General features: G+C 35.9%; 1 protein-coding gene and 1 non-coding gene across 2 annotated transcripts; one reads left to right on the forward strand and one right to left on the reverse strand.

Annotated features, from left to right (window-relative positions):
- Positions 1–9275: 9275 nt before the first annotated feature.
- TRNAG-CCC lies at positions 9276–9346 on the reverse strand. The gene has a single exon. It is a non-coding gene; the product is annotated as a tRNA-Gly (tRNA).
- Positions 9347–11317: 1971 nt separating this feature from the next.
- Positions 11318–17044, forward strand: LOC116191733 (protein disulfide-isomerase 5-3-like). The gene is made up of 15 exons (XM_031520281.1): positions 11318–11576; positions 12069–12159; positions 12363–12457; positions 13079–13136; positions 13490–13680; positions 13816–13873; positions 14470–14510; positions 14629–14703; positions 15205–15261; positions 15438–15504; positions 15668–15793; positions 15923–16144; positions 16329–16481; positions 16581–16658; positions 16742–17044. The coding sequence occupies exons 1-15, from the start codon at positions 11536–11538 to the stop codon at positions 16817–16819; spliced, it is 1431 nt and encodes a 476-aa protein (XP_031376141.1). The 5' UTR covers positions 11318–11535; the 3' UTR covers positions 16820–17044.
- Positions 17045–17068: the final 24 nt, after the last annotated feature.

The raw sequence follows: 17068 nt of genomic DNA on the forward strand, positions 1-17068 counted from the left end.
AGGAGGATGGTGGGATCAAGTAAGTGCCTCAGTGTTAATGAAGAGATTGATAGTGCCCGAGTAAAGAGAGAAATCCAGTAGCTTTATGAAAAACAAACTGACTATCAGATCTACCTCTGTTCTACTAATATATATCTACAGATGTAATGAAATATAGAAAGAAAAAGGAAAGCTACTGCCAACTATGCCCTCACAGAGACATATAATCTCGTGAAGTGCCTCACCCGCTTTTTGGATTACAATTACAAATTTTGATATTACACAAAGACATTGAATTCAAAAACTATCACAAGGAACTCATGATTCATGATATATGTCAAGATCCCAACTGACGTCATTTGTTCTGCAATTGGCCTGTGTCCATATGAGAGTGCAAATCCAGGAGTGAAATTATCAATAATTCCAAGAAAATTCAACTGAATTTGAGTAGATTATACTGACCATCCAATGACTTTTGAAGCCATTTTGAGAATAAAAAAAAATAGCACACTAAAGTGGGAAAAAAAACTAGGAAAATATGCGACGTAAAATATTGGAATTCTAAGTGTGCCCTTTTTGTTTTCTTTTAGTTTTTCAATTTTTTCCCCTTAAGAAGTGCTCTTAAATTTTAATAAATTGGTTATTATTATCATCATCATCATCATTATTATTATTATTATAAATTTTATTTAATTTAGTGCAAGTTATTCTGGTGATAAAATCCAGAAAAGAAGCAGACACAAATATAGTTAAATTGGACTGCTGAACTTTGCATTTCAAATCACATATTCAATAAATTAATACTTCGATCAAAGGCCATAAAAAAATCAAAGGAGAAAAAAAATTGATATACAAAATTATAACAATACTTTACGATACACATTGTGATTCGATCAACTACTCTTCTAGTTTGTATATATACATATTCCAAAAAGGAAGAAAAAGAAGTATGAAGATACGAAACCGTGTGTTAAGAAATTACTGATGTGCAGTACATTTGAGGTTAATTTGAAGATAGGATTATGTCTTCTTGTACTTGAAAATGCGACGTGATATGTATCAGATCTGATCACAATGATTGGTCATAATTTAATGTCTATCCATTTCGTGGTTGCGTGGACCTTTTGGAGATAACAAAAGAAAGTATTTATATATGTTCGATCCAACTTCCAAAAGACTTGTAATAGATCGTTTATGCATTATTAAATAAATTCAAGTATGCATCATATTTTCAGTATATACAAATCTTTTTTCAATGATAAGTATACAATTTGTTTTTGTTTACAATGAGGGTTTATGAGTCTAGTATAATGAAAATAAAGTACTAAAAACTAATAAAGGAATGGGTAGTTCTACAACGAATACCGAACCTATAATATAGTGATTATCAAGCGAAATTGTGCGCCGCTGCGCTACCCCTCGCTCATCAAGCTAGTCAACAAGGCTGTTTTCGCCCACTTCAGTCTCATTGTCGCTCAGTTCTTCATTCATCCTTTCTTCTTCACTTGCAAGATGAGTTTACCTATAAAATTGTGAATGCAAGGGATATGAAATCAAGAATGTATATACATCAAGTGAAACCGAGAAAGAAGAGGATGAAGGGATCGACATAAGTGCCCCAGTACCAATAAGAGTTGGTTCTAGTGGTTCACCACTCGTTCCCCTTAAACAAGATCTTAGATTCGAATATTATGAATAGAGAAAATCCTTGTTTATGAGAGTTTTACCCTTATTGGGCCAACTCGGTTCAAACTAGATTAGTCAGATCCATTGAACTTTTGAATACTAGTGTACAGATTGAAAAAAAAACGTAAGTGCCTTGATATTAACGAAAAGATTGACAACGCTCAAATGAAGAGAGAAATCCAACTCTATAATAGGCGAACTAAGGCTTGATTTGGGAGTGCTGTTATTGATGGAGAAGTATTGAAATAAAATTGCTGAAAGATAAGTGATGATTTCAGAATAAGTTAAAGTATTTGAAGAAAACTAATTTAAAATTATTGAAATAAAAAATAGACAATTATTAATACTTGAAATAAAATAAGCATAAGTAGATTCTATAAGCATTTATTAACTTGCTTGAGAAAATAATGTTTGTAACCGCAATTTCGACTCAAATCATAGTTTCAAAAACTTTTAACAAACATTACATTTGCTTAAAATTATTTGAAAAAGTGATTATGCAACATCTCACCACATCCTCAAACGAACTCTAACCGTCAAATCTTCCTCTATTCCCCTCATATATAAGTACAGACCTTATAAACTACTTATAAAAGGAGAAAGTAAAGCTAATACCAATTACGCGCTCACAGAGACATGTAATCTTATTAAATGCGTGACCTATTTTTCGGATTACAATTAAGTTTATGAGATAACACAAACAAATGAAATTCAGAAACTGATGGAGCTATCATAAGTAACTCTTGTCTGATGACATATGATAAGACCTCCGCTGACATCATTATGACTGTCATCTGTTCTTTAATTGGTATATCTTTGTATGGTAGTATTAACTCGAGTGACAATTCGACCGAATTTGAGTAAGCTATGCTAACTATCCACCGACCTTTGAAGCCATTCTGAAAATTACAAAATATATTTCACCGAAATGGAAAAAGAATAAAAGGAAAATATGCGTTGTAAATATTGAAATTATGGGCATCGTTTTTTGTTTTCCTTTCTTTTTTTTTCAGATTTTTTTCCTTAAGAAATGCTCTTAAAGTTTAATTAGATATTTGTTTTACTTCTTTATTATTATTATTATTATTAAAATTTAATGCTAGTTATTTATAGTGATAAAAATATTGAAAAAAAGCTGACATAAATATAATGAAATTGAACTACCAAATTTGCATTTCAGATAACATATTTAATAAATTGAAACTTCGATTAAAGGTCATGTACAAGCCAAAGAAAAGGAAGAATGATTACAAAATTATAACAACACTCAGAGATACACACGAAAATATTGTGATTCAATCTACTACTCTTCTAGTTCGTGTGTATATACATATTCCAAAAAGAAAAAGAATAAAAAAAGAAGTAGGAAGATACGAAACTACACGTTAAGAAATTACTAATATGCAGTCTCTTAAAATCATTATAACTATAAACTACATAAGAAGTAGCGACCTTCTATATGTTGAGTAGTTTTGAGATAAAATTGATAATAAAAAAGTAACTTTTTTGTTCCGTGCCTTGCGGAAGCATTTTTTCGGTTACAAGTCTAATGGATCTAGTAAAATGAAATAGAAATTTTAATAGTTAATAAAGGGATATATGTAATTCCACTAAGTATCAAACATGAAACTTCTTGGTTATCAACAAGGATGGATCGAGGTGGGCAGTCCTCCCCCCTAAAATTTCGATCTTCTAAGGAAATTAGTATATTGTCAATCAAATTTTCATAAAATTATTGTTATTTGTCCTCCTAAGTTGAAAAGTTTATGCTCTTATTGCCCCTCAAAGGACTGCGCACCCCTTGAGCTAAATTTCGCGTCCGTCCTTGGAGTTATCAGGCAAGGGCGCCCCACTATGTTATATCCTATTTAGGAGCACTTTTTCCGCAAAAAAATAGAAAACAAGGAAAAAAAAAAAGTGAGCTACTGTTGGATTGCGAGGAACAATAACGTAACCGGATATCAGGGAAGAGGCGGATAACGCCAAATTGAGAAAAGCCGTTATGTCCGTTACCACTTTCCCTCTCAACTGTTCTCCTAAAATCCGTGCATGCGGTTTACGTTCCCCCTGCCCTTTGAAAATCATTTTCTTTGTTTTTTTCCTTCTTATCTTTTACCCCCTCTTTGGTCTTTATCGCATTGCCCAATTTAATTTAAAAATATCAAAATTATACAAGACCTTAAACTCCCTTTATAATCGACACTACTAAAAACTCTTTGATTACTGAGGTCGCTATCCGCCTTCCGTCGAAACGGTACGATTTCCAGCGGATTATCAAGGATAATATATCCTCGGTAAAAGACCCTCAAAATTTGTCTCCGAGGCCATATTGAGGGATTTTTGCTCGGTAAATTACCGAGGAAAAATTCCTCGATATTCCGCAGCTATATCGAGGGATAATCGAGGAAAAAACTAGGCTTGGGTCTGATGAACCAATGCAGGGCTGGGCTTGAACGTAGCTACACTGCTGCTGCTGCCCGTGTGAAGTTAGTCGCCGGGGGCTGCTGGGGCCGCGTGAAGCTGCTACTGGTGGCACGGCGGTGAAGGGATCGAATTGATGTCGATTGTCTGAGTCTACGATTGGCAGCGTGATGAGGGGAGTGTCGGAGTGCAGCGTCAGGGACGGTGATACTGCAAGCAAGGAATAAAATCGAGGCGAACTGCATTCGAATCGATCAATGGGGAACACGGGCACAGTAAAGCGGAAGGTGGAGGGAAAAAAAGGGAGCTGCTTTGACTCACATTGATGACCCTATGAACGCATCGGGCGGTGGATTCAGAAGCACGCCATGTGGAGATCAAAGGGGTCGAGCTCGAGCTGAGAGAGAATCCGAGCACAGTGTACGCATCGAAGGGGGGAGAGAGAGAAGGGGGGGATCATGTGAAGTTGATCCACGTTTTGGGTTGGGTGGTTATAGAGAGTAAAGTGAAAGCATTCCCTCCTTCTTCAGTGAATTTGAGGACTCGTGAGTGAGTGAGCGAGTGAGACTGTAGAGTGAAGAGATAGAGAGAGAGAGAGAGAGAGAGAGAGAGAGAGTGAGTTTATAAATTTGACCGATTTTTTTTTTTTTTATTGAGGGAAAATTCCTCGATATCCCGCTGGAAAGGGGGAAATCAATCAAAAATCAATCTTTTTTAAGCATGGAGGGATTTTCCCCCGCAAAATCGCCAGAAAATTTCCCGGCGACTTTAAAAATCCCTTCATAACATACTGTATTTTTTTTTATTTAATCTATCGACGACTTACCGAGGAAATTTTTCTCGGTAAGTTAGCTAAAGAAAATTCTGTCAATAAACCACCAGCAAGCTGTCGGATAATTTTTCCAGTGACTGATCGGCAGATTAGCCACGGAATATAGAGGGAAAATTTCTCGATAATTTTCTTAGGTAATTGAGATAATTTTAGTAGTGCAAAAAAAAAATCAAAATAAAAGATTTTTTCGAATCACAAACATGTGGACATCAACATCCACGGCAATTAATACTACGAGTATATTAACGTGGGTGACTTATTCACTTATAGTCTATGATTAATTTTTTTTTCAATTATATATATTTTATTATAATAAAGAGGTCCAAAATTGAATCCAAACCTTGAAGAAGGACGTATATAATGTTAATGCTACTATACTAAACCTTCTTTCTAGCACTTTTTTTCTATTACAATGAAATTTCATGGATTTAATAAAGTAATATTGGAAGAGAAAATAAAGAAATACGGGAAGTCTCAATGACGGAAGTTGAAGCTATAACCTCTTGGTTAAGGATGAGAACGTTTCACAATATTTTTTTTTTGTGAACCTTGGTATCTAGAAATCTATTGGGCTCCAACTAATTTAGTCGAGTGGAATCAACTCGTTAAGGGATAAAGCTCTCTCAGTGTGATTTTATTAACGTAATTTAGGCATTTTTTATTAATGAGCTACCAAATGAAGTGAAATAGCCCCAGTAAAAATTATTTTCTCGGCCAGACCTTTGCAAATTCCAGATTCCATATCTTGGATTACAGCAAATCCCAGATTTCTCCGTGTGGTCCCACATCACCAGAATTGTTATCACTGTTTTTTTTCCCTTAATTATGTATTTTTTCCTTTTTTTATCTCATTATGAAATACGTGTAAGGAAATAAAATCCGTGATCTCCATGACTGTTCTTCCCTTTTTTGGTTCATTTTCAAGTTTGTCAATCAGGCAGGCATGTTATTTGCGTGTCTTTCATTCTTGTTAGTAATAGTAATTTGTCCACTCATGCATATATATATGTGTGCGTGTGTTATGTACTTTTTTTTCTTTTTATATCTTTATATTGTGATGACAGAATTGGAGGATAGGTGAATAAAAGAATATTAAACTCAAATCTCTAGATCTTATTCTTATACAAATAAATTTATTAAATAATTACGAACATGCTAGTAATGAAATTTGTTATTATTTATTATGTGCTCGTAACATGTGTAGTGAAGAAAAAATATATATGATAAACTCAATTTAGAAAAGCAACCACATAGTAGATGTCCCTCCAAGTCTAACCCTTAAAGGACACTGAAACAGTGAGAAAAGAGCCCTAAAATTAACTTCGATATAAATACCATAATTAAAGTTATTCCAACTAGAGCCTCAATTGATTATTCAGAGCAATTTCAGCCAAAAGAGATTATTCAGAGCGACTTAGCCATTAGCTATATCAGAGGACTGGCCGGTGCTGTGATGTATCGACCTGCTCCGTACCGTTTTGCATGTTCCATCAAGTGGTCAGGCCATGAGTACAGATCAATATTATTCTAGATATATATATATATATGTATATGTATATGGCCTAAATTGTTCATGGGGGTGCACGTGTGTGTGTTGACTCTTCGAGCTGGCCCCTGTCATTTTCAGATCAGATTTACACATACGCGATCGCGACTAGGAAAGGGCCATTGCTCTAACTATACCTGAATTTTTAATTAGCAGATTATTTGGGTTACTTTTATTTTTCTTTTAATTTGGTTGAAACTGAATTTAGTAAAAAGTGATTAGCTAGATTGTAATTACTTACCCACGAGAAAGAACATCCTAAACAACTGTGTAACGTGTATAGCACAGATGGATTAATATGCATTCATGATGTTGACGCACGATGAGAGATCATTATGTATGGTTGCTACGAAAAATATGTGAAATCCACATATTATATATTCAGCAAAAAAGAAATCATCATATTATATGGTACACACACCATTACATAGTAGGGAAAATGCTAACACATATCACAGTTTGAAAACAAATTTCACAGTGCATCATATTTTAAAAAATTATTATGATGCATCATGGAATTTTTTTAATTTTTCACCGTGTATCATTTTCATTAATTGATGGACGGAAACATGACGTGGTACGTTATTTGGACAACGGTGCCAATGGTCCCACCCCGTTCATGGCTTACTAACTAGTATGTGTGTACGTAGCACAGTCTATGAAGCCAAGACTAATCGGAGTTGTAGGCTTCTAAACCTAGCTAGTAAATATAGTATGTGCCCTATCGAGAATAAAAATAAGGTCCATGCCTCATAATACAATGATATATGTATATTCAAACGTTTTGATGATTCTTTTTTTATAACCTTAATACCTGGTATAAATTTCTAACGAGATAATTATTTGAAAATTTAATTAATCTCACTTTCTGAAATATATACGCATATAGTACAGCCCGGCTTGGTATCTTAACACAAGATCGAATGATGGGGACTCACACCAATCACTTGTACCTTTTTTTTATTTTTGGATGAAGATTGGATCAAGTGAGGATACATCTCGATCACCCGCAACAGAGGAGGAGCCTTACAAGTTACCTACAAATCTAGTAGTCCAACATGACTTGTGATGTGATCTCTTCATGTTCTATTGTCATGTTCTCATCCTAAAAGACAAAGAGAAGGAACAATCAATAATGCTAGTCTTCGAGGAGTTCCATACCCATGTATAGAGAAAGAGCAAGTTTGAGGATGAGAATCAAATTCGTTGGGAACTAATGGGAGCTGAATTAGGGCGAGATACATGGAGTCGCAATGCATTTCAAATATGAACTAGTCGATTGAGATTTCATGAGTGCTAGAAGCAACAATTTCGCTCGATGTAGACAAAGGAAAATAAGCCAAAAGTATGACTATATATATTCAAGCAAGAAATTGAGTTCATCAAGAAAGTTTGGCAAAATCTTTGGTTTTCCCCCTTTTTGTACCTAACAGTTGGAATATGAAATATATACAGACATAAATATCCATATAGCAAACAGCTCCATATATTTTCGCCTACCCATATTCGGAAAACATTATTTTTTTGAATATATATGATAACCTTGTAAGTTGCTAATCTGTACGCAAATACAATTTTTCGAGAGTTCCAACATTGAACTCCTCATATAACCATAAATAACACGAAAGTAATTAAAAGCATATGTTTACTTAGTTTACATTATTGATCACATAAAAGCTTATCAGAAGATTAGTTGATGAATTGGAAGAGAATGGTACTTCGGGTTTCGACTTTTGATGCCCTCACTTAATTCTACCCCATCCTGCATATTATAGGATCCACCGGAAAGAATTAGTTTTTATTGCCTACCATGCTAGCTAGTATATCCGAATGACATTAATATTTAGGTCCAGTCATAATTAAAAGTCAGAGGTGCACGCCCTATATATTCTGGCACATAAATATATATGTATATATATATATATATATCTGGTGTGCGTGCGCATATATATATATCTCATACTCTTGATGAAGGGCTCGTTCAAAAGCAAACCCTAGCCATAGAACTGCCATAAATGGGAGATTCCAAGCACAGTCTCAGCAGAACCACTGCTTGCACATCAGTCGGCAACACCAATACTCAATATTCTTCTCAGGAGAGCAGTTCTTGGACTATGTACTTCGAAGATCTATCGGGCTACGATGACAATGGGGGCGGATTGATCAGTTCATTCTCATATGACAGTAAGTGCAATGCTCATACTTCATCTCTTGTCTCTGATGCCACTTCCTCAGTGCGGAAACATAAAATCAACAACGGAAGTCGAGTGCTGATCAGTGGTAGGAACTTAAGCTTCAAGAAGAGGAGAAGCATGGGAACTCCGGGTGCCATTGATGATCATGATGATGCCCTAGAGGATACTGCTAGCTCCCCCTTGAGCAAAGGCCGAAGCTAATCAGACGAAATCTCTTGCTCGCACCAGCAAATTAGCATATGTGTACCTCCTCTACTTATTTCAAGAGACTGTGTTTGAAGTGATTGCATAGATATAATTTCCTATAATTTAAACCTTATGCCAGAGCAGAGCATGCTTCGTGCTATGTATATCCATTTTACTTTGATATAAATTGGTGGAAGGTAAAACAAGTATTGAGCGGAAGTAATCAATGTTCGATCTCATCATCATAAACTGTTTTCTGTAATTAGTTTACGCAAGATCAACTCGTACGGTAGGTCTAGGTTTTAAGATTCAGAAAAAGTCACAGAAGAACCTTACAGAAATGAAAAGGTTTGTAATTCAAGAAACTAACTAGAAATTCAGATTAGGAAAATATTTTCGTAAAATGTATGAAAAAGAAGGAAGAAAAAAATGCGCATCCGGGGAATCGAACCCCGGTCAGTACCGTGGGAGGGTACTATGATACCACTACACCAGATGCGCGATGTTGATGCCTACATCGTACTTAAATTCATGTTTATGCAATTGTTGGAGCAAAATGAATCAAATGGTTTATACTTTCAGATATTTACCGACATATGTGATTTAACACGATTTCGATCCCTTAGATCCTCATTGTCTTGCCTACCAACCCTCGAACGTACTTGAACGGATGAATGTGAAAAATTGAGCGATCACCATAGGTTGACAATGGAAGAAATTCGTCATTCAATTCATATATCAAAAAGTGATTGTGCGATTACCAGAGTCATAAAGAGTAAAAGAAAATTTTCAAGTTCAAACACTCTGATATTCCTAAAAGTTTTACAATGGAAGGAAAATTTAAGTGACTGTTGCCTTGAGGAATAAGGTATAATACAGTGTATTATGTTCTCGCTTGGCAAATAAGATATTTTCTTTATATATATATATATATTTGTTTGCAAGGGAGGTAAGATATTTCATATTTGGTTCTTATTATTAGGACTACCTGCACCCCTTATTTAGATTTATGTTTCCTAGTAATAAGCCTTATTTTTTATAAGTAAGGATAAGATAGCATTACGACAAAAATATAGATACATCTGCAGCCGGATAACCCTCTAGCATATAAAATAAATCAAAATCTGATTGAAGACCATATTGGCCTAAATCATGGGCAAGAGGGTTATCGAAATGTGGTATCCACGTACATTTCCAATCTTAAAAAAGAAGCATAAAATTAATTATGTCTAAAACAATACTCCTAATTTCTCACTGGAAAGATAGTCTATGGATAGCATCAACTAGCAAAAGGGCATCAGTGTGTAACCGGAAAGGAGGAGGAGAAGAAAAAAAAAATTTAATTGCTTATCTTCATATTTGCTCAGTTAATAATAGTTTGGGCTGGGCCTACCAGGGGCCCATTAGTTATGGACCAGAAGCCCTACTGATTTGGCCCAAAAAATAATAAACAAGAACTCATATTATCTTCTTCTTTTTTTTGGGGGGTGAAAACTCATATCATCATATGATGACTTGAAAAATAATTTTCCAAAGTCATTTTATTTTCTTTTCACGGGCTAAAATTAGGTTCAAAGTTGGCTATGCATCCTTCACGGGGAGTTTTTCTGGTTGACCTGCTCGCACGCACATAATTCGCCCCTCTCAAGTTTTTAGACTTATTTGGTGCATTTGAATTTGCATTTTTCATCGATGATAATTTTATAATGAAATCCTATAAATTCAATACAATGAAATATAATTTTTAATAGCTAATAAATGAACACGGGTAGTTTCATCAAGTATTAAATCTAGAACTTCTTCATCAATTTACAGCATTTTTAACCTAAAAATGTTTGTCATTTTTAATCTAAAAATGTTTGTCATATTCGTCAGTTTACAACATTATTTTAGACTTATATGTATAGTACACAACTTAAAATAGCTTGGAAAGTGATAGTTGCATTTCTGCTTTATCAAATCCTCGGTCAAACAACTAATCATCCTTTTTTTTTAACAATATAATAATATTATTATAATTGTTATTATCACATTATTATTACTGTTAATAAAAAATCCACCCTTCGCAAATTTCCCACCAGAAAATCACCTACTTATTTTGCCCATATTTTAAATTTATAGAGTAAATTACTATTGATCTTTTTCCTATTATTCAGGTTTCAAAAATAAGCAAATATATCGAACGTACGTAAATTTATCTGGATCTATAGAATAACTTGCAGCATTATCACTTATTTATCGAGACTCATCACACAACAGAGAAGTTGATATTTTTTTTTATATAGGTTAATGGTTGAGTTCTATATAATTAGCTAGAACTAATTACCATGAGTTTAGCATATCTTTTCATAAAATGAAAAATTGCAGATTTGGTCGTTTTTTTCCCACAAATATCCTTACATACTTTCATTTTGTTTGATTAAATATAACATAGTTGTGTTATTATGTTTTTTTTTTCCCGACATAAATAAATGAAAAACATCGACGCCAGATTTCGAGAGCTCTGCGGCGTGCCTTGCTCTCTCTCTCTCTCGCTCTCGCTCTCCTTCGCCGTGTCCGCTCTCTCTCTCGATAGATCTCCGATGCTCTTCTCCTCGAGGATTTGATCTGCTCTCGCATCAGAGGAGAATCATCTCGTCAGCTGAAGGAGCTCTTAATTCATCCGAGCTGAATATAGTAGATCCGCCGCCATGATTTCGCAGAGCAAGCTCAAGGCCGTGGACTTCTACAGGTCGGATTAGATTCCGTCAATGGACGCTCCTCTTACCCTTTTGCTGCATTCCGGTCGGGAAATGTTAATAGTAGCGACTGAATTCTCATGAACGTGCACTGCGTATCGGTTTGTTCTGTTCCGCGTGTCTTTTGGTGACATTGTGTCGTTTCCGGTGGCGTCAAGAGCGAGCTCGGTTTTAGGTTCTTTGTGCCATACAATTTCTTTGAATGAAGCTTTCCTGCTAGTTTGCACTTATAGAATTTTGACCAAACAATTCTTTTGTCTCCGAAAGCTAGAGAAGCATCTAAAACTGTGGAGCTCATCCATCCAAAGTCATTCATCTTACTCTAATATTCAAGTTTTTGTAGCTCTTTTTTTCCGGATTAGGTGGGAGAAATTAATTGTTTGATTGAAGAACGTTGTTTAATTTTGATTGCTAACTCTTTTGCCTCCCTTTACATATCATAATTGCTTGGTGTCAATTGTCTAAGCTATACTTTCTGCCATCAGGAAAATCCCTCGAGATTTGACTGAGGCATCCCTCTCAGGCGCAGGACTATCGATTATAGCTGCTCTCTCTATGATGTTTTTATTTGGGATGGTAAGTCTTCATAATTAATGTTTCATTGTCTCAAAAAATTTTCACATTTTTCAGTTTGATGCTAGTGTTTTTTTTGGCTTAGATCTATGGCCGTGGCTTTCATCTATCATTTTGCTTTTGAGCTTCTTTTGTAAGCTGCTACTGCAGAGTGTCAAACCTAATCACTGATGCTTTTCTCCCCTTCCTGGATTCAATTCCTTTAGGAGTTGAGTAATTATTTGGCTGTCAACACCTCCACATCTGTAATTGTCGATAATAGCTCTGATGGGGACTTCCTGCGAATGGACTTCAATATCAGGTAGAATTTGATGTCATATGCTTGTTATATGATTTATGAGGCTGTTTACTTGTCATAGGAGCAATGGACTTGCTGCTTAGGCAATGAATCTTGCTGTCTTAAGGCTGTGGTTGGAATTGGAGGAAATGGAGGGAAGGAGGGGAGTGAATGAAATTCTAGGGAAAATCCTATATGGACTTCCCTCCCCTCCATTTCCCTTAATCCCAATAAGGGTAATGGCAGATTTATGCAGTCCACACCGTTTGCTTTCTGAAACTGTCTTAAGTGATATGTCATCATAATTTTAAGTTATATATGGAAGCGTTCTTTTGGGAAATTAATGTAAACTGTTGAAGATATAAAGTAGTCTATGCCTTATAATTTACTCTGAGCGTGCAGAGTCTTCAAAATATATTTTAGTCAAAATTAATGATTATGCAGTACCAATTGATTAAAAAAAAGATTCCCGTGATACACAAGATAAAGCACTTTTCAAAAGTTGCATGCGTGCAGACATTTCTTTGAAGGGATTTTATGTGTTTTTCCGGACTTATCCAATTGTGTATGAGCATCTTATAGCTGATATTAGAGGATTATGGAAAAACACTCTTTGCTCACTGGCATGCTTTGTTTCTTTTGCAGTTTCCCTGCGCTTTCCTGTGAATTTGCATCTGTGGATGTGAGCGATGTTTTGGGAACAGTGAGTATCTATTGCACAATTTGCTTCTGTAAGCAACTTTCGTTTGAATAATGTCAATCATTGTGTACAGAGAGTCCTTCATAAAGCTTATCAATGGTTATGTTATGCACTTTCATAACTTGAGGCTTAATGAATGTTGTCACTTAGTCTTGCATGGTAAGAGCATTTTCATCTTGTTTGATTTAATCTGGCACATTTTTAGCACCGCCGGATAGGTTAGATTGTTAGAGAGCTTTAGAACATTGTGATCCAGCTTGCCCATGGTCAGTCTATCATAGCTTTTCGTCCTTTTGTTGGCAGTATATATCTGTCTTTACTGTGTTTTTCCTGATTGTGTGTGCTCTTACTTGCAGAATAGGTTGAATATAACGAAAACAGTGCGTAAGTTTTCAATTGATCGAGACTTGAAAATTACTGGCTCTGAATTTCATTCAGGACCAGTTTCACATGACATTAAGCATGGAGATGATGTTGGTGAGGAGTACGGTGAACTTGAAGGTTCTGTTCCGTTGACTTCTCACAATTTTGACAGAGTGTCTCATATGTGAGTGAACAATTTTGAACTTTGAATCTGTTTATTTCTACTAGACTCTCACAGTATATTTTGCTTCCAACTGGAACACCAGCTTAAATATGACATGCACTTAAAATATCTTTTCCTCTCTTCTTCCTGATGCAGGTTTCCAATTGTGGTGGTTAACTTTTATGCACCGTGGTGTCCCTGGAGTGTTCGCCTGGTAATATTGCAATCTTGAGATTGTCACCCAACTTACCGTTTTAATAAGCTAGGTGCATCTCTTTACCAGATTAATACCATCTAACTTGTCCATATTGCATATCTTCTGATGGATAATTCTAGACTTGGTGATTTAGACTATATAATTAGGTAACAAATTTTCTGGATTTTTAGCAATAGCATTTTCTTGTTGGACCCTTGATGGGAATTAAATGTGGCATTGAATTGGCCTATTGGTGTTTTCTTGAACTACCTTTTTCTTTTCTCTTTTTTCTTTTTTTTCCTGCATAGTAATTTGTAAGTACCCTCTTCTTCCTTCTTCAAAGATTTGTTATTTTTAGATAATCATCCTAGTTGCTGCTTGTTCTTAGTCTGAAAAAGAGTTAATGCGACATTCCTATTTAAAAGATGGTAAATACGTTATACAACATGATGAACTTGCTAGTAAGAATGCGAGAAGACCAGTTTATTGGTATCACGTAGCTTATAGACTAATGGATGGGCATGTACTGACTATAGTTGCAAACATAGTGTGCTGTCTAGCCCCAACTGCTATCTTTGTCTTCTCTTTCTGATTTGTACTTTGTCCTACTTCAGAAACCATCATGGGAGAAGGCAGCTAAAATAATAAGAGAAAGGTGCTTCCTGCTTTGTGCATATAGTTTTGTAATGGAAATAAAGTTACTGCCTTTACAAATGTGTACAGAGAGGTCTTTTGTGAAGACAATTTTGAAATTTCATTCAGTCTCTTTTCAGATATGATCCAGAAATGGATGGGCGCATCATCTTGGGAAAGGTTGACTGCACTGAAGAAGGTGACTTGTGTCGGAGGTACATTTTTTGGCCGAATAGTTACGACTTTGCCCCTCATCTCATGTGCTCAAAATCTATAACATGTTTTGACACTTCTGTTTTACTGGTCCTAATATTTCAATATATTCTCGAATTATCACCTGGTCCTAATTTTTTACTGGTATGTCATATATTTTATTCCTCGGACGATACATAGCTGATTGTGTGTCGCTTACTTATGGGATAGTGGTGGGGTACTTGCACCCATTAGGTCTGGAGCAAAATTGGTAATCTTAGAAATGTGCCTCAATCATTGCTACAAGGAAGTCATTCCTTTTTCTTTTTTTCTTTTTTGAAATGATCATTACCAAAGTCACTTTTTTTTCCCTGTCAAAGGATATTTTCCTTTAGATAGTTTTGTACTCTCTCGTCACTTAGTATGGATGTAATTCCATCTTTCTCTTCCTTATATTATCCTTTGCTTGTTTTTAGTTGGTGCCAGTTGCTATTTTGCGCACTGATTCATCCTTCTAATTTCAGGAATCACATACAGGGGTACCCATCCATTAGGATTTTTCGCAAGGGAAGTGATTTGCGGTAAGTAAGACACTCTATAGTTAGTAGCAAAATGCAAGAGATCTTCAGAGTTGCTTTTTCATATTTGTAAGAAAAAGTACTTGCCCAAACTAGCTGCTTGATCATTACAAAAGTATTTTGTTGCTCTGTTTCCATATTTAAGATACCTAGTTGACCTGTATATATCTTTGTTTCAGAGAGGACCACGGACACCACGAGCATGAATCATACTATGGGGATCGAGATACAGAAAGCCTGGTCAAGGTGAGAACTATTCTGTTTTCCATTTGCATCCTCACCTTTCTGAAATTAGCACCATCATGAACAATAAAGCAGTCGGGTCGATGCGGCCTTTGACTTCAAGATCATCCTATCATTGTTTATCAGCAGATTGAGATCATCCGGTGTGCTTTTTTATACTTTTCAGACAATGGAAGCACTAGTTGCCCCAATTCCTGTGGAGTCTGAGAAGCATGTTCCAACAGCGACTGTAAAACGGCCTGCCCCATTGACAGGAGGATGCAGAATTGAAGGATTTGTGCGCGTAAAGAAGGTAATATATATTCTATCTGAGACACTTTGGAGCTTTTCGAAAAATATGATCCTTTTATACCTTAATAGGTCATCCACATTTGTGTATTCATTTTCTTATAATTGTTCATTTGATCATTGTTTTCCTCAGGTTCCAGGCAACCTTATCATCTCAGCTCGGTCGGGAGCTCATTCTTTTGATGCATCTCAGATGAACATGTCACATTTCATTTCTCACCTGTCATTTGGGAGGAAGATTGCACCCCATGTAATGAGCGATGTCAAGCGTTTGATTCCCTATTTAGGTAGAAGCCACGATAGGCTGAATGGACGGTCTTTCATTAATCACAGGGATGTCGGTGCAAATGTTACTGTAAGTTCAACGAAGCACCTACCCTACTTATGCATCGTTTCACATATGTTCTGGAGCTTTTTGCTGTCATTATTAAATTTTTCATGCACGTGGACATGATAAAAGTGGAAACAGCACAATGAGATATCCAAAATAGTCAATCCAATTGAAAAATCTCAAGGTTATGTTATTTTTGCTATTGCAGATAGAGCATTATCTCCAAATAGTCAAAACAGAAGTGATGACAAGAGGCACACACAAGTTGGTCGAGGAGTATGAGTACACGGCCCACAGCAGTCTGGCGCAAAGCCCTCAAATTCCCGTCGCAAAGTTCCATTTCGAGCTCTCCCCCATGCAGGTGAGTTGCAATAAGAACTTAGATCCTTTGCATGCAAGAATACCGATCCGTGCCCTTCACAGATACCTCATTCCCTTCTGTCTTCCTTTTCTTAATCAGGTCCTAATAACTGAAAACCCGAAGTCCTTCTCACATTTCATCACGAACGTCTGTGCCATTATAGGAGGCATTTTCACGGTCAGTGCTGCACCCACACATCTTATTCTATGTGGTTGATTCTGTTGATGCTGATTTCTCAGTCTGTTTTTATGATTGCACAGGTTGCCGGGATATTGGACTCGGTTTTGCACAACACTATTAGGCTCATGAAGAAGGTCGAACTGGGCAAAAACTTTTGATCTGACGCATGAAATTAGTTTGGTGTAAAGAGAGGCCATCTTTCTTGTGCCCGATTAACAGGGGCCTCTCGGTAGGTAAAAACCAGCTGCTATGAGTGGCTTCTTTTCATGTACTGTATACTTCTCTCTAGGAGGTCATTTGATGAGAAATACTATACTTTTTTTTTTTTGTACGAGGGAAATGAATTGATAAAAGATTTATAACAATTAAAATCATTAGTTCCATTTTTATTTCCTTTTTCATAATTA

The sequence above is a fragment of the Punica granatum genome, chromosome 1 (genome assembly GCF_007655135.1).
Source record: "Punica granatum isolate Tunisia-2019 chromosome 1, ASM765513v2, whole genome shotgun sequence".
In the NCBI taxonomy this organism is placed as follows: domain Eukaryota; kingdom Viridiplantae; phylum Streptophyta; class Magnoliopsida; order Myrtales; family Lythraceae; genus Punica; species Punica granatum.

Bases quoted from the DNA above. Each gene is read 5' to 3' on its own strand.
- LOC116191733 (XM_031520281.1), top strand. From the start codon at position 11,536: ATGATTTCGCAGAGCAAGCTCAAGGCCGTGGACTTCTACAG. The intron at 14,511-14,628 runs GTGCTTCCTGCT...GTCTCTTTTCAG, and splicing joins GCTAAAATAATAAGAGAAAG to ATATGATCCAGAAATGGATG. The intron at 16,145-16,328 runs GTAAGTTCAACG...TTGCTATTGCAG, and splicing joins ATGTCGGTGCAAATGTTACT to ATAGAGCATTATCTCCAAAT.